At 53.3% G+C, this 19,448-nt stretch overlaps 1 protein-coding gene across 17 annotated transcripts; it reads left to right on the top strand.

Annotated features, from left to right (window-relative positions):
* The first annotated feature begins 7,206 nt into the window (after positions 1-7,206).
* Positions 7,207-19,423, top strand: LOC118142871 (glycerol-3-phosphate acyltransferase 2, mitochondrial). 17 transcript variants are annotated; one of them, XR_013526270.1, is made up of 23 exons: positions 7,207-7,312; positions 9,621-9,748; positions 9,899-10,012; positions 10,705-10,778; positions 11,193-11,297; positions 11,493-11,621; positions 13,156-13,255; positions 13,710-13,843; positions 14,119-14,257; positions 14,355-14,567; positions 14,988-15,110; positions 15,279-15,361; positions 15,691-15,809; positions 16,458-16,528; positions 16,603-16,861; positions 16,944-17,092; positions 17,281-17,358; positions 17,643-17,747; positions 17,897-18,028; positions 18,111-18,231; positions 18,314-18,379; positions 18,686-18,741; positions 19,110-19,423. XR_013526270.1 is itself a non-coding variant. In XM_078348567.1 (23 exons), exons 3-23 carry the CDS (start codon positions 9,695-9,697, stop codon positions 19,224-19,226), a joined length of 2,436 nt encoding a protein of 811 aa, XP_078204693.1. In that variant the 5' UTR covers positions 7,207-7,312; positions 9,288-9,351; positions 9,626-9,694; the 3' UTR covers positions 19,227-19,423. The 17 variants fall into 17 exon arrangements, 15 of the variants coding, with proteins under 15 accessions (XP_078204693.1, XP_078204692.1, XP_078204697.1 ...); XR_013526269.1 differs by having other exon boundaries at positions 17,581-17,659; XM_078348567.1 differs by lacking the exon at positions 17,643-17,747 and adding an exon at positions 9,288-9,351 and having other exon boundaries at positions 9,626-9,748.
* The last annotated feature ends 25 nt before the right edge of the window (positions 19,424-19,448 follow it).

Raw genomic sequence — 19,448 nt, 5'->3', positions numbered from 1 at the left:
GGTGCCTCCCACAGCCCCCATCCCACACTGCCTCACAGAACTCTGCAGTGAACATCTCGGTGTGCATGTTTGATGAATCTGTGTCAGTTTCTTCTACATCTATGGTTGTAGAGGATGCATATTATTGACCAAAATCCCTCCACAATGGTGGCTCTGGTCTATACTCCACAAGCAGTGCCCTCACCAACGTCCCACGTCCACACCCAACACAAACGCTTGTGTTTTTGTTTTTTTAAGAGACAGAATCTCGGTTGCTGCCCTGGCTATTGACAGTTGTCGTAATAGCTCACTGCAGCCCCAAACTCCCGAGCTCAAGCGATCGTCTCATCTCAGCCTTCCGAGTAGATGGGATGACAGGCATGTGCCACTGTGCCCAGCTCCAATACTTGTCTTTACCCAGCTAAATTTTGCCCAATAGATTGCATTAGTCTTCTACTGCTACTGAACAAGTTAACACAAGTTGTGTGGCTTGAAACACCATATAGTTTTCATCTTCCATTTTCTGTGGGCCAAAATTCTGGGCTCAGCTTAGCTGGGTTCTCTCCTCAGACTGCAATCAGGTGTTGGCCAGGCTGCATTCTCATCAGAGGCTCCATTGGAGGAAGATCTGATTCCAGGCTGCCTTAGTTCCCTGGTGGAAGTCATCTCCGAGTCGTTGTAGAACTCAAGGAGACTCGTTTCTTCAAGGTCAGCAGGAGCAAGGGAGTCTCATACCTTTACATCCTCTTTTAAAGGGCTCACCTGCTTAGTTGCACCCAGGATGATGTCCTTTTTGATTAATTCAAAGTCAACTGATCAGGGACTTTAATTACATTGACAAGTTCCTTTCCCTTTTTCCATATGGCACACTGTCACCTTTGTTATAAGCTATTGATTAGAAACATGTTACAGGTTCTCCCCACAGTTACCAGGAGAGGATTACAGAAGGGCTTGCCTATTGGGGTTCAGCTGAGAATTTTGTCTCCTATGTACGTATTAGGTGGTATCTTGTTGTTCAAATTGTAGTAAAATAAGCATAATGTAAAATTTCCCATCTTAACCACTGTTAATTGTACACTTCAGGGGTATCAAATATATTCACACTATTGTGCAACCATTACCACCATCCATCTCAAGAACTCTTTAATTTTGCAAAACTGAAACACTGTGTCCCATTAGACACTATCTTCCCATTCCCTCTTGGCTCAAGCTTTTGGCAATCATTCCAGTTTATGTTTCTATGAATTTGATTATTCTAGGTATCAGAGGTAAATGCAATACTGTCTTTTTGTCACTGGCTTATTACACTTAGCACAATGCCCTCGAGGTTCATCCATGGTGTAGCCTGTCACAGGATTCTCTCCCTCTTTAAGGCCGAATCATATTTCATTGCACGTGTAGACCACATTTTGTTTATGTATTCATCCAACAATGGACACTTGCTTCACCTTTCAGTTCCCGTGAATGCTGCTGCTATGAACTTGGATATACAGTATCTCTTTGACATCCTGCTTTCAATCCTTTTGGGAATATGTCCAGAAGTGGAAATTCTTGGTCATATGGTGATTCTATTGAATTGTTTTTTTAGGAATGGCCATGTTGTTTTCCACAGTGGCTGCACCTTGTGCATACCCACCAGCCGTGCACAAGGGTATAATGTCTCACTCCTCACCAACACTCGGTATTTTCAGTTTTCTTGACAGTAGCTCTTCTAGAGGGTATGAGGTGATATCTCACTGTGCTTTCCGTCCACATTTCCCTTATCCTAAGTGATGCTGAGCATCTTTTTGTGTGCTCATTGGCCATCTGTATATCTTTTTTGGAGAAATATCTGCTCATATTGTTATAATGTATGTTTCTGTACTAATGATCTTGGCCACCTCCTCATGTGCTTCCTGGATTTTGGGGTTTCCTCTCCCAAAAATTACCTGCTCGTGTCCTTTGTCCATTTATTTTCCTTGTTAATTTTCAGGAGTTCCTTGTATATTGAGGCTACTAATCTCCTGTCAATTTTATACTGCACGTAACTTCTCTCATTTTGCCATGTGTCATTTGGAACAGATCTATTTGATTTTAACACCATGAAGTCCCCTCTGCTTTTTCTGCCTTATGGTTTCTGCTTTGAATTTTTGTCTAAGAAATCTCTTACTGCCTTTGAGTCTAAAAGATGTTTCCCTTTGTGTGAGTGTATGTTTTTTTTTTTTTTCTAGCATGTTATAATCTGGTCATGCATGGTGGTCAGCATGAAAAATAATCCCATATAATGTGGACGCTCAGATAACGGATTAAAGAATTATTCATGAACAATGTGAAAAGAATGTGAAACAAACTGAAAAGAATCATTCACTGATTCTTTAATCCATCATCTGAGCATCCACATTCTATGGGATCACATTGTTTTTCTCCACATACTAAGTAAGAGGTTTTTCAATAACAATAGCAACTCTTGGCCGGGCGCGGTGGCTCAAGCCTGTAATCCCAGCACTTTGGGAGGCCGAGGCGGGTGGATCACGAGGTCAACAGATTGAGACCATCCTGGTCAACATGGTGAAACCCCGTCTCTACTAAAAATTACAAAACATTAGCTGGGCACGGTGGCGCGTGCCTGTAATCCCAGCTACTCAGGAGGCTGAGGCAGGAGAATCGCCTGAAGTGAAGTGATAGCTGAATAAGGGAAAACTGACACCTTGATATATCAGGCCACCCCTCCCAGGAGCAGGACATGAATTTACGTGGGGAGTGTCTACACCCCGTTCTACTCCCACCCACCAATGAATCAGCAATGGATGGAGTTTGCTAAATCGATGCTAGGGAAGAGATCTCCAGGGAGGAAAACAGAGTGGGCCTGGAATATTCTTCTGTACCACTGCTTCCATTCCCAGCCATGCCTGGCAAGAGGGAGGAAACATCTTGTCATAGATCTATATTTCCTGGGTGGATGAAACCCAGGTATCCTAGAGGAAGCAGTTACGGCGGGAAGTTGGGGCAAAGGACGAGGGGACACAGAGCAACAGAATTCCTGGCTTTCCCTAGCATGAGCCAGTCCTCCCAGTCAGCATCTTGAGGTGGCACCGGCTAGCTCCCCCTCGTCCTGGGCATTGGGAGGATTGATGTGCTTCACTCAGCTTGTCTTCCTCATGACTTGACTGAGCCACACCTCAACCTTGTGAAGTAAGGAGCCAGATTATCACCCCTATTCAGGAGAAGAGGAGAAGCCATCTCCTGCTAAGGTCCGCAGAGAAGGAAGTTCACTCATCACTTGACAAACATTTATCAAGAGCCCATAGCGCAGCAGCTTCTCGGCCCTGGGAGCTGGCAGAGACCAGACAAATGGTCAAATGGTTCCAGTCAGCATTAGACACCATGGTGGACATGTTGTTCTTGTCAGGCAGCACCATTTCCTGAGAGAACAAACCCCCTGCACTCCATTCCTGCTAGGCCGGTCAATCGTGGTGCCCCCTCGCCAAAGACAGGAAAGAGGGCAATTGTCTAGGTCCAGCCACTATGGCAGGACATGCCACACCCCCTAGCCACACTGATTGACTGAGAGGGCAAGATGAAGAGCCCTGCAGGACCAGAGTCTGCCCTGGGGTTTCACATGTATGTTGGGGAAAGACGTTTCTTTCTACTAAGGTTGCTGGAGGAGGGTGGAAACAAATCTTGGGCTGTTGCCAGTCATCTTTTTAAAGGAAAGAGGCTTCAGGAAGAAGAAAACCAAGCAGAGACAAGCAGTATGGACACAGGAGAGAGAACTAGAGGCCTGCCAATGTTGCTTTAGTACTTGGGTCCAGCCATGCCCGAAGTTAACACATTCATACTTTCTATGTGAGCCAACCCATGATCTTTTGGCTTATGCTAATTTGAGTTGGAATAAGTGGAAACAAGGAGTCCCACTGGACAGAGCCCCTACCAACAAATCCACCTCTCTGCTCCCTCTAATGAACTTTCACCCCTCAGATTCCACCAGACTCTTTTTGGTTGGGGCTTATTTTGATCATAATTCCCCTTTCTCAAAATGTCTTTGAATCCAGATTCTGCCAGTAAGTATCCTTTATTCCTTATTGATTTCTAACATCTGCTAGAAGGCCAAGCCTGCCTTCTGTGTCATCCTACAAGTTGGTGATGAAGATACTGATGTGGAGGCAGAACAGTGTAGCATGCTGCACCCTCCTCCCTCAGGGTGTCAGCCCTTGAAGCTTTCACACTGTCCCTTCACAGAATCCCGGAGTCCCAATATTAGAAATGACCTCAGGTTCCCCACTCACTCTCTCACAGTCTCTTGGCTCAAGTTTTCATCTATAGAGGTGGTGCCAGCCTTGGCCAGAGGAAAGTGGCCTGTGTGGTGAGTGTCTGTTGGCAGCTTCTAGCATCAATGTTCCCATTCTCCAGCCACTAGTGCCCAACCTGGACTTCTCCATTCTAGGCTGTGGTTTGCTGCAACGCTTAGCAAGGCTTTATGGAAGGTTCTGGAATAACGGAAGGGAACTACAACATAGAGCACCACCAGTGGCTACCTCTTGAGGTGGCTGTGCTCAGAGGACCTGGGCCTGGGAAGGAAAGGGGTGTCTCAGAAAGAGGCATGTCTCCTCCATTAATCAGGTTACTCGGAGATTGGCATTAGAATCACTGGACTGAGTAAGGAATGTTCACCTTCACCCCACAGGGCAGACACCATCCAATCGGGGGAGGGCCTTGATAGAAACAAAAGGCAAAAGAAAAGCGAATTTCCACATAACCATGACTAATGGAGGAGACATGCCTCCTTCTGAGACACCCCTTTCCCTCCCAGGCCTATGTGCTCTGAGCACAGCCACCTTCAGAGGTAACCATTGGTGGTGTCTATGTTGTAGATCCCTTCCATTATTCCAGAACCTTCCATAAAGTCTTGTTCGACATTGTAGCAAACCACAATCTCCATTCTCGCCAAGAATGGAGAAACAGAACCAAGAGCATAGGTACGGAGAGGGACAGATGAGCTCTATTATGGGAATTGGCTCCTATCATTATGGAAGCTGAAAAGCCCCACCATATGCTTTCTGCAAGCTAGAGAACCAGGGAAGCTGGTGGCGTAGTTCAGTCCAAGTTTGAAAGCCTGAGAACCTGGGTGTGGGGGTGCTGCTGGTACAAGTTATAGAATCCAAAGGCTGGATCTGATGTCCAAGGGCAGGAGAAGAAGGGTGTCCCAGCTGCAGAAGAGAGGAAGGGGGAAGCGGTGGGTGGTGAGAGGGAAAGAGAGAGAAGAAAAGAGAGAGCCTGAATGGCAAATTCACTTTTCCTCTGCCTTTTGTTCTATCAAGGCCCTTAACCAATTGGATGGTGTCTGCCCCCATTGAGTGAAAGTGAATATCCTTACTCAGTCCAGTGAATCAAATGCCAGTCTCTTCTGAAAATACCCTCATAGATATACCCAGATATAATGCCCTATCAGCTATCTGGGTATCTGGGTATCCCAGTCAAGCTGACAGCTAAAATTACACATCACATCTCCTTTTCTAAGCCCCAGACAGATAGGCAGGAGACCCTCTGCCCATTCTAATGCCAGCCCAAGTCCTTTTCTCCAGATGATGTACAGGAGAAAGGCCTGTCAGCACCTTCAGGGAAAACCTGTCCCCAGCCACAGGGAGGGCCTTTGTCCCTCTGGGAGCAGGCAGTTATGGTTGCATCAGGACATTCTGGGTAATGCATTATGGCGTAAGTCCAGGATGGGGCTCACCAAGCCCAGACCAGATTGGGCAGAGCACACCCCAAATTGGTTTCTGTTTCTCTCCGGGTCGGGTCGGTCACCATCAGTGGGCATGGTGGCTGGCCTGCAGGTCTTGCTGCATTGCAGCTCTGCTTGTCCTGCAAACTGCTTGAAGGAGAAAGAGTACACTGAGTCCTTGGTGTCCCAGTCCAGGTCTGAGAGGAATGCTTCTTTTTAAATGTCCAAATTGCAGCAAACAACCTCCAGCACCACCACAACGACAAAGTATGTTTCTTCCGAAGAAGCTGCACACCTGCGAACTCAACTATGTGAGCTGCTGGGCCTCCTCTCTATAGCCAACCCATGCAAACTTCTAGTCTAAGGCCTCTGCCTTGGGGTACTTCTCAGCATGAGAACGTAAGAGGTGAGGACCTGTTCACAATGGCAAAACTCAGCTGCCTGTACAGACGGTGTTCCTAGAACTAACGGGCATCAGCCCTCGGTAAGTTCAAGTCTGCCCTGTTAGGGGGCAACTTACAACTTCTAAATGGTCTATATTTTTCGTTTTTCAGCTTCAGAGTCTCAGGATCTCAATGCAGACAGGGCACCGTGATAAAAAAGAAAGGTAAGATGGGGTACAAAATAGAGTCTGCAGGTACCGGGAGGACATTGCAAATCCGGGTGAAGGTGAATGGAGCCACACCCAGCCTGGATAGACAGGAAATGGCACAAAGGGAGAGAAAGGCTACATGCTGCAGGGACAGGGTGTGGAGTCACATCAGGGTTGGTGAGTCAGAGAGGAGGGAGGGATGTGAACACGTTCTGTGCTCTCTTGGGTCCCGCCAGGCTCACGTGTGGCTTTGCTCCGACACGTTTGTGTTACATGCTGTGACACTGGAATCCTCTGGCATGTCAGGTGGGCTCCTTCCATGGGGGCAGGAACAGAGAGACAGTCATTGCGGGTTCTTTTGTTCTATACTGCTTGCCTCCCTCCCACTGGCTGGTCTCCTGCTGTGTGCTGGGAGCACAGTCAAAACACGAAGGAACCCAGGTCTCTGTTCACGTGGACCTTAGGGCCGAGACAGGAGTCGGGTGTTAATGGAATAACCACACGGACGAACACACTGGCCACAGGCCCAGCTGAAACCTCGGCACCTCGAGGCTGCGGAAGGTCCCCAAGTGAGGTCTAGGGTTTTCACGAACAAAGGAAATGACCCTGGGCGGGGGGAGCTGACTTGTTTTTCATGACTGCAACTGGCTCTTGACGATCTTTTCTGCTAAACGTCTCCAACTGGGAATTTTGCGAAACCCCTGCTTCGAGGAGAGTGAGCCCTGGGAACCTCCTTATCAGAAGATGGCCTGAGTTCTTGCTTGAGGCTCGGTCATCCGGGGCCTCGCGGCTGCTTGCATCATCACCCTCGCACCGCCAGCCCGGGCTGACTGAGAAGAGGAACAGACCCCGCCCAGAACACGGGTCAGGTGACCACGTCCAGCTACGAGGGCACGCTGCGTGGGGCGGGGCTTCCGACCCAGCCGCGCTTCCCAATTGGCTTCGGGGCTTTCTTTGAGCTGGTCGCAGGGAGGTGGGTCCGCGCCTTCCAGAGGCTTCGCGGGGCCGCTTCTTTGGCGGGAGTTGGCGGCTGGTGTGAGGTGAGACTCGCAATGGCCCCTCTCTGGCGAGGCCCTGTCAGACCCCGATCGGGACCATCCAGGGGCTTTCGTGCTCCAGGAGCCTGGTCTGAGCGGCCTGTTGAGGACCCCGCAGGAGTTGAAGGGGACGGAGCGCTGGCAGTGCGGGGCCTGTGGTGGGAATGAGTCTCTCTGGGGCGTGGTGTTGGGGGCGGTGGTGGAGAGCGCCGCTTTGCCTCGTCCTTGGCATCCTGTTCCCCTACATCCAGAGGGGGCATCCGGGACCCGACGTGGGGCAGGTGCTCTGCGAATATCTTGACGTAGTTCTGGGAGCGCCCGCCATGGCTCTGGTGAGGGAGCAGAGTTTTGAGCGGCCCTGGGCGGGGACTGTGGGGCGCCGAGGCCATGTTCCAGGCTCTCTGTAGGGCACAGGCATTCCAAACATGGGGGCAGGTTTAGAGTTTTACCCTTGATCAAGGGCTGAACGCCCAGATGTGTACAAGGCCAGGCATCAGTGATAATCAAGATGGAGGCAAAGGGGAGGGGTCCTGTTGCTGGGCTAAAGGGACAGTGGCGGGCAGCTGGGCCCTGCGGGGTGTGTGCTCAGAGATGCCAGAGTTCAGCCTTTTCTATGACAACCACGACCGGAAACCTTGTTTTAAAAAAAGGAAGTGTGTGTGTGTGTGTGTGTGTGTGTGTGTATCTCAAGCCCTCTGGTGTTAATGTACGTTTTAATTTATAATGTTTTAGCATATTGTATAGCCAAATATCTATATCTATCTGTCTCTCTCTATATATCTATGAGTTGAATTTCCCTGGGGTGCCAGTTTGCAGCCTCTGCCATAGGAATCCTGAGCTTAGTCGTTGAGTTAATTGGAAGATGGGGGTTACCCCTCACCCTGGCTTTGACTCTGCTTCGGTAAAGCTAGCAGAGACCTACCGGGGTTAGATATGGGCACTGGGGGTGATCTGAAGCTAGGGGACAGACACCTCCTTGCAAAGTAGGCAGGACTCGCCACAGGCCTGTGTTTGTAGCCTTCCTGTACCATGTGTCTGTGAACGGGGCTATGCAAATATTTTCAAAATAGCTAGTGCCTTTGGGATGAGCCTCCCACGGCTCCCCAGCCCTGGGCACTGCAGGAATCCTGATCCCATTACTGTCTGGATTCATGGCTTGAAAGTGAGCTGACTCGGGAAAGGAGGAGTATGCCTGGGGAATTCTTGGGAGGAAGTTACCGTGGGTCAGCTGGCTCTTCTGGGCCCCTCTTGCACTGAGGGCAGACAGCCGGACATACAGAGATGAGCCTCTGCCCTCAGGACACTCTGATCACATAGGGAGGTAAACTGTAGCCCTGGAAGAGGGCTTTGTATGGCTCCTTGCCTGGGAGGCTTGGGCTGGGGAATTCAAGGATGAGAGGGAGGGCCTAGAGGGTGTACCAGAAGCAACGTGGACTTAGAGCCCTGTGCAGAGTTGGGTGGGTGGCTGGGAAGGGAGAAGAGGCTCCCAGGTGGGCCTGATCACCGTGCGGTGGGGATGGAGAAATATGATTAGACCAGCCTACTCATCAGGGTCATGCTAGGAAGTAGGGAAGAGGGGCTTTTAGGCCCCAAGTTTTGAGTCAGAAGGGGTTCAGTGCTGTTTTAAGGAACACAGATATTTGTTAGTTCAGGGAAATATTGTGGTGGGAAGGAGTGGTTGAGGAGGTACAAGTGGCTTCTTCTGAGGAGAAAGTTCATGTGAGAGGGGATTGATTGTCTCCGACTAGATGCTCATTCCCTGTGAGTAGGTCTCTGTGTTCTGACCCCCAGTTGTCCCTCTTCTGTTAGTCAGCCCACCTTCCCATAATGTTTGGATGGTTACAGGGGTATCTCCTGGTGCAGAGGGAAAGGGCAGCTGAGTAGGACCTGGTGGCCTCATGGTGATGGTCTTTGTCCTCCTTGGCAGTTTTATGCCTCCTTCCTGCCAATCCAGCCCTTACTCGTTCTCTCTGCACAGAAAGAATCAGCATCTCCAGTACAGCCCCTATCTGTGCTAGCAGATGGCAGGATGGGTGTGGATGGTAAGACAACCAGTCCCACTCACGTTGGCCTTAGGCAGCCCCTGACCTGGACATTGTGAGACCTTTTGAGGACAGCTGGCTCCTTGGTGGGACCAGTTGGGTGTGGGGCGGGGCCTTGATCTGAGCCAGCCCCTAGTTTCACCCTAAGTTCTACTCACTGCTGATGGCCTAAGTGATGTCTGTCCTGGGAGTGGGGTATTGCAGTTACCCCAGGAATCCCTGGATTATGGCTCAGATTCCATATGGCTCCATCCTTGCACCTTTCCTAGCTCAGGTTTCTGTGGAGAGAAGGAGAGTGGCAGAGGTGACTGGTTCCCGAATCATATAGGCTCTCATTGCCACCATGTTGGAAAGCAGACTCCAGACCAAACCAAGGAGCAGCCCCAATGACCGAGAGGTAGTGTGCCTCCTCCCATTCCTCAGATCCCCTCTGTTCTGCTACCCCTTCTGCTGTGCCCCTGACTCCTAGAGCCTCCTTCAGTCCATCTTTCCCCTTCTCCTGCCAAGGACTTTGAGTCCTCTCATCTCTCCTCATTGCTCTTTCCAGACTAGCCTGTGGTCCTCAGGCCTTGGGATGAAGCTGGAGGCTGTCACCCCATTCCTGGGCAAGTATCGTCCCTTTGTGGGTCGCTGCTGCCAGACCTGCACCCCCAAGAGCTGGGTGAGTGATAGTAGGGCCGGGCCCCAACCAGGAAGCATGGTTCTGGGAGCCAAAGCTCTGGGAAGCTGCTTCCTTTGTGTCCCTCCGAGCTTGGCTCTTCCCTGTCCCATGCCTCTGCTTCTGTCTTTCAGGGGAATGGATGCACTGGTATTGGCTGTGTGGTTGGGCTAGCTCCCAGGCCTGGGAGAGTTGGGTGGGGGAAGTGCAGAGGGGCCTAGGTGGTGATAGGGTGTGTCGTGAGGGCTGGGGTCTCATCATGCCTGTGTGAGTTTTGTTGTTCAGTTGTGGGGACATCACGCACTCAGACTTCCCCAGCCCTTGGTGCATACTTGGAGAACTCTTTTGGTTCATGCCATGTGATGGTGGTGAGGGGTCCCAGATTTCTGATGAAGACCCGGGCTTCATGCTGTCTGCTGTTAAGAAGATAACTTCTTGGAGACTTTCCTATGCCACTCTGAAAGAGGGTGATTCTGTACAGGATATGGCATTTCAGTTTTGAGCACGGGCCCCTTTTTCCTGGGCCAGCACAGGATCTAGGATCAAACACCTTTTGGGAAATATTGTGCTGTAATCTTTTCTCCTGGAAGACTTAGCAGGCCACCAGGCAGAGACCAGAGGGGCAGCACAGCGGCTCTTTTTTGCCAGTTTGCAGTGGCCCTCCAGGACATGCTATCTCCTTCCCTCTCTGGCAGGATTCCCTCTTCCACAGAAGCATAAGGGACCTAGGCTTTTGCAATGTGATTCTGGTGAAGGAGGAGAACACCAGGTAGTCAGAGCTGCAGAGTGGAGCAGGGTTGGGGACAGGGCCCCTTTGGTGCAGGGCTTCTGGGGCCCTGAGTTTAGGGGCCATTTTCTTCCTGTGATAAAAAAAAGAGGGGCCCCGTCCTCTGTTCCATACAGAAGTCTGCAGGGAGGGGCACTTGGAGCTCTCTTGCAGTTCCTTCTGTGAGCATGTATGGATTGCCCACCATGTGTCAGGCTGTGAACCTGTACCCGACTCAGCAGGGTGAGGGGTGGGAATGGGGCACAGGTGAGTAGGCTGTTCCTCTTCCTGCTCAGGTGTTCCTGGGACATGAGACTAGGGTATGGTTCCTTTCTGATTGAATAGCCCTCTGTGAGCCCTGCTGGAGGTGGGCCCTCTCTGAATGATCTTCCCTCCTGCTTTGGGAGTTGTTCCCAGGTTTCGGGGCTGGCTGGTTCGGAGGCTCTGCTATTTCCTGTGGTCCCTGGAGCAGCACATCCCCTCCTGCCAGGATACCCCACAGAAGATCCTGGAAAGCACTGGGTGAGGAGGCAAGCACTGGGGTCTGGCTGGCACTTCTGGGATCCTGAATGGGATGAAAATGACACTAGGTAGGGGTGGTTGAGAGGGCAGGCTGGGGCACAGGTTCTAGAGCATGAGCTTTGCCTGGGACTCTTCCTTAAAGAGGAGGGTGAAGCCCCGCCCTAGCTGATACCACTTCTCCCAATCCCCTCACAGGGTACAGAACCTTCTCTCAGGGAAGGTTCCAGGAGGTGCTGGGGAAGGCCAGGTGCCTGACGTTGTGAAGAAAGAGGTACAGCGCATCCTGGGTCACATCCAGGCCCCACCCTGGCCCTTCCTGGTCAGGTAACTGTGCTGAGGCGCACTCACCCCTCGGTTGGGGTCCTTCTGGAGAGTGGGTGTTGGCCAGGCTTGGGGAAGTGCTGGACTTCCCTCCTGGGGAGCTGGAGAATGTTTACCAGAGGGAACTGTGGCTGCCTTCACCACCGCCTCACATTCCCCCAGCACAGGTCTGAGTTTCTGTTAGATGCAGGGCACTGTTCCAGGGAAATGAAGGGGTAAACAGATACACGTGGCTAGGAGAAGGAAGGAGCAGGGCTGAGACAGAATACCAGGAAGGGGACAAAGAGACTGTAAGCCAGGGCCAAGAGGAGGAAAAGGAGCCAGGCTTGGGGGCTCACATTTCATTTCTACTCCCTTGATCTGCCTACCTTGACATCAGCCATTAGCCTCCCTTTCTGTGTTTCCTTCCTTCCGAGCCTAGCTGAGTTTCCAGGCTCAGGGTGCTAATAATGCTCTTGTGAGAGAGTCATGGGCACAACTCCCTGCTGTCTGCCTTCTCTTTGCACCTGAGCAGGTCAGCATTGCCAGAGAAACACAACAGTGGACTGGTTTCCTTGCTAAGTGCAAATGTCAAAGGGACACAGGGCACTCTCCAGGGCTCCCACCCAGCCGGCTCCTTTTTGGACTTACCCATTGTCAACTGATGCCCCATGTAATGCTTCACAGAAAGATAAAAGCCATCACATGGGACCTGCTGCTTATCCACCACACCTCCCTGCTACATACAGCTATGTGTCTGTCTTCAATTAAAGGTTCCAGGTCGGTGTGGTGGCTCAGGCCTGTAATCCCAGCACTTTGGGAGGCCAAGGTAGGTGGATTGCTTGAGCCCAGGAGCTCGAGACCAGCCTAGGCAAAATAGACCAGCCTGGCAATGTCATCTCTCCAAAAAATTAGCCGGATACAGTGGTGTGCACCTGTCGTCCCAACTACTTGAGAGGCTGAGGTGGGAGGATTGCTTGAGCCTAGAAGGCAGAGGATGTAGTGAGCCAAGTTGGTGCCATTGCACTCTAGCCAGGGCAAAATAGCAAGACCCTGTCTCCAAAAATAAATAGAGCTGTTCCTCCTGTTGAGTTGGGGGGACAACCCCACCTGCCTGCCCACCAGGGACTTCCCCCCTGCAGTTATCCCCTTTCCTTTTTCTATCACTAATTCTTCCCTGTTCTTCCACCTTTCCTGGCAGTTTGCAAAGACCAGGGTGGGTTTGGCCTGGGGAGAGGCTTGGTCTTCTTGTGTCCTTTAGACTAAATGGAGGCAGATGCTCTGATTCTGATGTGAGGCAGCTGCACCATGAGGTCTTGGGAGAGTAGCAGCATCTGGTGGGCATGCACTCTGGGTCAGAACTTACAGTCCCAGCACTGCTTCTTCTTAGTATTCTCTACCATGAAGCAGTTCTGTAGCTTCCCTGAGCCTTACTTTCCTCTTTTGTAAAATGATGATGGTGATGGGGCCTGCCTTAGAGGAACACTGGGCAGCCCTCCAAGGTGACATGGGGCTGAGATTCGCCCTTGTTGCACCTCAACCCCGGTGTCACTCCCAGGCTGTTCAGCTGGGCGCTGCTGCGGTTTCTGAACTGCGTCTTCCTGAATGTGCAGCTCCACAAGGGTCAGATGAAGATGGTCCACAAGGCCGCCCAGACGGTAAGGCCTGCCCTCTTTTGGGATGGGGATGACAGGAGCAGAGAAGCAGAGGAGCAGAGGCTGGGCCAAGCCCTTAAGTCAGGAGTAGCTCCCATCTGGTCCTGCTTCCTGGCCTCTCTGCTCCCAGCTGTACAGCAGCGCATTCCCCATCAGCTGGTGGGAAAAATCCACTGCTCTTTGCCGACCTTCCCTTTATGTCTCACGGTCCTGCTCCCATGGGGCTTCCTCTAATGTCTTTTCATCATGGTCTTAACAACCATTACGTCAGTGCATCAGTGCGTCAGTGCAGTTACCTTAGAAGTTTTGGAAAGGCTCCTTTGCTTTTGGGAAATGTGCTCAGAGGAAGAACTCTTCAGCTGAACCCTCCCTCCTCCAGGGGTGCCCTGGGTTTTTGGCTGCTTGTGTCCTCAGAGTGGGGCAGGCTGGCACTTTCCTCTGGCTCTCCCTGGAGCAGGGTTCACCGCTTGTCCTCCTCTCTACTCACAAAACCCTCCTGGATGGGATCCTGCTGCCCTTTGTGCTGCTCTCCCAGGGCCTGGGTGTGCTCCGTGTGGCCTGGGACTCCCGTGCCTGCTCCCCTTCCCTCAGGTAAAAACCCTGTGTCTCTAGACACACATGGGAGAAGTTGCAGGTTGGGATGGGGGGTGTGTATTGGGGTGTGTTGGCGGCAGCTCCCTGCCAAAGGCCCTCTTCCTGGCCTCTCTGTTCCTAGCCACACAGCAGTCTAACCTGTGGGGCTTAGATGGAGGGGTCAGCCACAGGCCCTGGGGCCATGGCTTTGCCACAGGGTATTCAAGTAGGACACAGTCTATTCCTGGGGGAGCCGGGACTCTCACTAGCCCTTTATTCATTCTCATCTTCAGAGCCCCTTGCCTTATCAGGCTCTGCCCTATGTTGCACAGAGCTCTGCTGAGGAAGCTTGGGGGGCTTTTCCTGCCCTCAGAGGCCAACCTCTCCCTGGACAGCTCTGAGGGGCTCCTTGCAAGGGCCGTGGTCCAGGAGGTGAGTGCCCCCAGTGGTTATATATGGGCCAGGCTAAGGGGACAGGGGTCTGCTTCTGCACTGGCCTTAACACCCCTTCTGTCCCCTCCTATTCTAGGTCATAGATCAGCTGCTGGTCAGTGGGCAGCCCCTGCTCATCTTCTTGGAGGAACCTCCTGGGGCCCTAGGGCCACGGCTGTCAGCCCTGGGCCAGGCTTGGCTGGGATTTGTGGTAAGGGCAGTCCAGGTGGGCATCATCCCAGATGCTCTGCTGGTACCAGTGGCTGTCACCTATGATGTGGTTCCGGATGCACCATGTGACATATACCATGTGAGAATGTGAGACCCTCCAGCCCTTTGGGCAGAGGCTGATAAGGCAAGGGGCCCCTAGGTGGACAGCAGCTCCAGAGAGAAGGCACAATATTGTGTCCTGTGGCTGAGTCCCTCTTAGAGCTGCGGGGGCTTCAAAGGAATCATCCCTATAGTCATCTTGCAGCACCTGCCAGGGCTATTGCCATCATCTCATTTCATCCTCTGAAGACCTTGATAGGGAGGGATTTTCCCTGTTTGTTGGATAAGAAAAGAGGAACTTGGGGAGGGCAAGGTAATGCACCAGTGTGGCCTGAGATAAAACTGAGCAGGCTGGGACCCGAGGATACCCCTGGAGAGCAGGATGGGGTGGGCAGCCCTGATGTCCACTGAGAGCAGTGCCCCCGGTGAGGCTGTACAGTTATCCTCTCCCTTCTTGCAGGCCTCAGCCCCCCTTGGGCTGTGGACAGGAGCTCTGGCTGTCCTGCGGAGCCTCTGCAGCCACTTGGGCTGCAGCCGTCAGATCTGCTCCCGGGTGCACCTAGCTCAGCCCTTCTCCCTGCAGGTATGGAGCCAGCTGGGGAAGGCTGGGAGTACCTGGGGGTCTGTCCTGAGCCTCCTGGCAGCCTGGCCTTCAAAGCCACTGCAGGGATAGCCTTGCCTACTTCTAGTGGCTGTGGGCAAGTTTCCTGGTGGGCCAGAGCAGGTCACTTAATAGCCTTGTCCTGGGCAGGAATACACCATCAGTGCCAGAAGCTGCTGGGGCAGCAGGCAGACCCTGGAGCAGCTACTGCAGCCCATCTTGCTGGGCCAATGGTAGGGGCAAGGGAGCGTGTGGTCTCAGGGGAGAGGCAAGCAACCCGTCAACATCAGCTTATGTATCCTCCATAGACACAAACATACTAGCAGCCCTCCCTCACCAGATATCCTGGGGTGATCTAGAATAGTTCCAGGCACTCGCCTTGCTAACAGTCTGAGTGTGGGATATGGCACAGAGGCCTGGAAGGGGCTGGGGATTATAAATGCTATCCTCTGTCCTGGGGCTGGGATGGGGGGGACACCCTCACCTTTCAGAAAGCCCAGGGCTTCCCCACAACTGTTTTTAGGTTGGTGCCTTCATTCTGTGATCTATGTCTCTGTCCCAGTACTGCTGTTCCAGACACTGAGAAGGAGCAGGAGTGGACCCCCATAACTGGGCCCCTCCTGGCCCTTAAGGAAGAGGACCAGCTCCTGGTCAGGAGACTGAGCCATCATGTCCTGAGTGGTGAGGATGAACCAGATCTGGGCCTTTGGGGGTGGGTCCCTGAACTGTCCCCTCTCTCTGGGTCAGCCAGTTTCCAGGGTCCTTCATTCCAAGTGAGTGTCTGCACCTGAGCTGCCCTCCTTCTGTGGGACCTTGGGGACATCTGAAGAAGAATGGAACCTTTCTCCTGCAGGAGGAGCAGGGCAGTCAGGGCCAGTATGAGGGAGCACTTACTTGCATGGACACAGATGATGGCCTGAGCACAGGAGGCTGCAGCTGCTTCCCGAGGCCACACTCAGCCCTGCCTTCTGAGCAGAGTCTCCCTAGCTGTGGATGGGGATGGTGTTAACTGAATGGAATGATATGTGTAAGGGGCTTAGCACAGTGCCTGTGCAGAGGGCCCTTATAGGGAGATCCATCAGTATCTTCTCTAGTGCCCCTGTGTGGTGGAGGCTGTGGGTTGGTGTGTGGGCCCCATGATGAGACCCAGGGTAGGGCCCCTAGGTCCTGGCCTGGCTCTCTGCCTCTGTGTGATAAATTCACTGCTCTGGGCATATGTTCCCCCTCCCTGGGGTGGAGTGGGGATGTCTGATAATGGAGGGATCAAGCTGCTGGACCTCAATGCCTGACCAGCATCTCCACCCGCTGTCCTGCCTCGCCCCACCCCAGCCAGTGTGGCGAGCTCTGCCGTGATGAGCACGGCCATCATGGCGACACTGCTGCTCTTCAAGCACCAGAAGGTAGGGGGTACAATATGGTGGGGAACTCTGGGTGGGGTATGGCCCTCCTGATCATCCCTGCTCTGCCCACCCAGGGCGTGTTCCTGTCGCAGCTCCTGGGAGAGTTCTCCTGGCTGACGGAGGAGATACTGTTGCGTGGCTTTGATGTAGGCTTCTCTGGTCAGCTGCGGAGCCTACTGCAGCACACTCTGAGTCTGCTGCGGGCGCATGTGGCTCTGCTACGCATCCGCCGGGGGGATTTGCTAGTGGTGCCACGGCCCGGCCCAGGCCTTGCGCACCTGGCACGGCTGAGTGCTGAGCTGCTGCCCGTCTTCCTGAGTGAGGCTGTGGGCGGTGAGTCTTGAGGGGTAGGTGGGATGTGTGTGCAGGTGTTAAGGGAACAGATCCTTCCTCATAACGGTCCCTCCTCCCCCAGCCTGTGCGGTGCGGGGGCTGCTGGTAGGCAGAGTGCCGCCCCAGGGGCCCTGGGAGCTGCAGGGCATAGAGCTGCTGAGCCAGAACGAGCTGTACCGCCAGATCCTGCTGCTGATGCATCTGCTGCCGCAAGAGCTGCTGCTCCTGCAGGTCAGGCCTCCCCTGCGGCCCACTTGGTCCTAGGCCTTCCCCTCTTGGTGGTAGGAATGGCCATCCCTGCCCAAGCACCACCTCTGAAATCTCCTGGGTGGTAGGTTTGGCCTTGCCCTGCCTTTGGCTAGGCCCCCACCCATGTGCCTGGCTTGCCTGAGGCCACATGGGTCCCTTTTTCTCCCTAGCCCTGCCAGTCTTCCTACTGTTACTGTCAGGAGGTGCTCGACCGGCTCATCCAATGTGGGCTCCTGGTTGCTGAGGAGGTAGGCAGGGCCAGGGGAGGTAAGACCCCTGCCTGGGGCCTGGCCTCCTCCAGCCTCCCACCCTGAGTGCCAGCTGCCCCAGGCTCCTCCTCTGGCCTGTGTGTGCTGTGGGGGTGGGAAGCCCCTGGCCTTGCAGTGGGGAAGCCTAGCTCACACCTCTGCGCCCTGTGCCTTGGGATATGGCCACCTATGCCCTGGGCCCATGTACGTCTCTCTGGACAGCACTGGCTTGTGTGCCTCTGAGCTTCTCTGCACACCTCCTGTTTCACGTTTCTTGGCCACAGGGCTGCTGCCACTGAGGGTGGGTGTTCACTTCCTCTGACTCTGCAAGTTGGCCCAGCAGGTGCTGTGGTGTGGCATGGCTCTGGGCATCCTCTTGGGCTCTCTAGGTCTGGTTTTACTGGATTCACCTGCATGTGCCTGGTCTGGGGGTATAGGGTTGATCTCTGGCCAGCTTGTCAGAGCATGTGCCTGGTCTGGGGGTATAGGGTTGATCTCTGGCCAGCTTGTCAGAGAACAATGCTTCCATGGCCCCTAGACCCCAGGCTCCCGAGCAGCCTGTGACACAGGGCGACAGCGAATGAGCAGAAGGCTGCTGTGGAAACCGAGTGGGGACTTTACTGATAGTGACAGTGATGACTTCGAAGAGGCCGAGGGCCGGTACTTCAGGGTGTGTTGGAAGCAGCTGCCCCTGGAGGGATGTGGTAGGGAGGCTGTGGTGAGCTGCACTCACCCCCACCTGTCCCCTCCAGCTGAGCCAACAGTTGCGCTGCCCAGACTTCTTTCTTTTCCTCTGCCGCCTGCTCAGCCCACTGCTCAAGGCTTTTGCACAGGCTGCAGCCTTCCTCCACCAGGGCCAGCTGCCCGATACTGGTGAGGCCCTTCTTCCCTTGCAGTCCTCCAGGCAGGCTGTGTCTGTGCGGGGCCCCAGGTCTAGGTCTTTTCTCTTCCGCAGAGTCTGGCTACACAAAGCAGCTTTTTCAGTTCCTCCAGGCCACCGCCCATGAAGAAGGGATCTTTGGTGAGTCCCAAGTAGTCAGCCCCGGCATGGCTGAATGCTGAGCTGCTACCCCTCTTCCTGAGGGAGGCTCTGGGTGGGAAGTCCGAAGCTTTCTGGAGGCAGGGGTGTGTTTGCTGGTGGCTGCTGCCCCCTGCCGGACAGTGACAGCCCACTCTAGGAATGATGGCTGCAGAGTACAGAGGGTCTTCTGTCCAATCAGAGCTCTATCCCTCCCTGAGCTGCTGCTTTAAACGAGAGGAGAGAAGCCTGTGCCCAGTGGCTCCCTGTGCTCCCTACCTAGAGCCTTCACTTCTGTCTTCTTTCCAGAGTGTGTGGACCCAAAGCTCACCATCAGTGCTATCTGGACCTTCAGAGACCTAGGGGTAAGAACCAATGTCACCATCTTCCTGTCCTCCTGCTCCCACCCCGATAGAGCTGCTCAGGAAAACCCAGCTATGTCCCATCACCCCACAGGGATGGCCTGATGGTGCCTCATTAATACCCTGGGGTTTACCTGGTGTCTTCCAGCAATAGATGTGCTGATGGGTTTGAGAAGGTGGGATGGTTTTCCTACCTCTTGGTTTTCCAAATCACTGACTCATCGTGGGGTATTGGGGCTGCTTTGAGGCAGCATTTGTACTTAAACACTGAGGCCTAAGGGGCCAGAGGTCTCAAGACAGGTTTCTGGGGGACAGGCCTGGCCCCTGGGCCCTGTGGACAGGGCACTCACGGCCTATTTTCCATGGCCCAGGTTCTGCAGCAGATGCCGAGCCCTGCAGGCCCCAGGCTCCACCTGTCTTCTACTTTTGCCAGCCGGGACAATCAGGAAAAACTGGAACAGTTCATCCGGCAGTTCATTTGTAGCTAGAACTGTGAGGTGGAGCCCGTATTGAGACTTCTCAGCTCCAGAACATAGCTGTGTCCTAGAGCCAGAAGACAGACAGGAGGCTGCAGACCCTTAGCTGCTCTATAAAATCAGAGCTTGGTTGTCCCTTGCCATTCCCTCCTTTGACATAATAAACAAGGGGACTGGTCGTGTGGTCTTTTCCCAAGCCCAGCAGTATCTTTTCGGCATATGTGTATGTGTGTT

The sequence above is a fragment of the Callithrix jacchus genome, chromosome 14, assembly GCF_049354715.1.
Source record: "Callithrix jacchus isolate 240 chromosome 14, calJac240_pri, whole genome shotgun sequence".
NCBI lineage: Eukaryota > Metazoa > Chordata > Mammalia > Primates > Cebidae > Callithrix > Callithrix jacchus.
The sequence above is the reverse complement of the archived record's forward strand: the minus strand, read 5'-3'. Positions and strand labels throughout refer to the sequence as shown.

Coding starts and splice junctions, on each gene's coding strand:
- LOC118142871 (XM_078348565.1), top strand. CDS start 9,695: ATGTTGGAAAGCAGACTCCAGACCAAACCAAGGAGCAGCCCCAATGAC. Junction 15,111..15,278: donor CTCAGCCCTTCTCCCTGCAG/GTATGGAGCCAG, acceptor TGTCCTGGGCAG/GAATACACCATCAGTGCCAG. Junction 15,362..15,690: donor CCCATCTTGCTGGGCCAATG/GTAGGGGCAAGG, acceptor TCTCTGTCCCAG/TACTGCTGTTCCAGACACTG.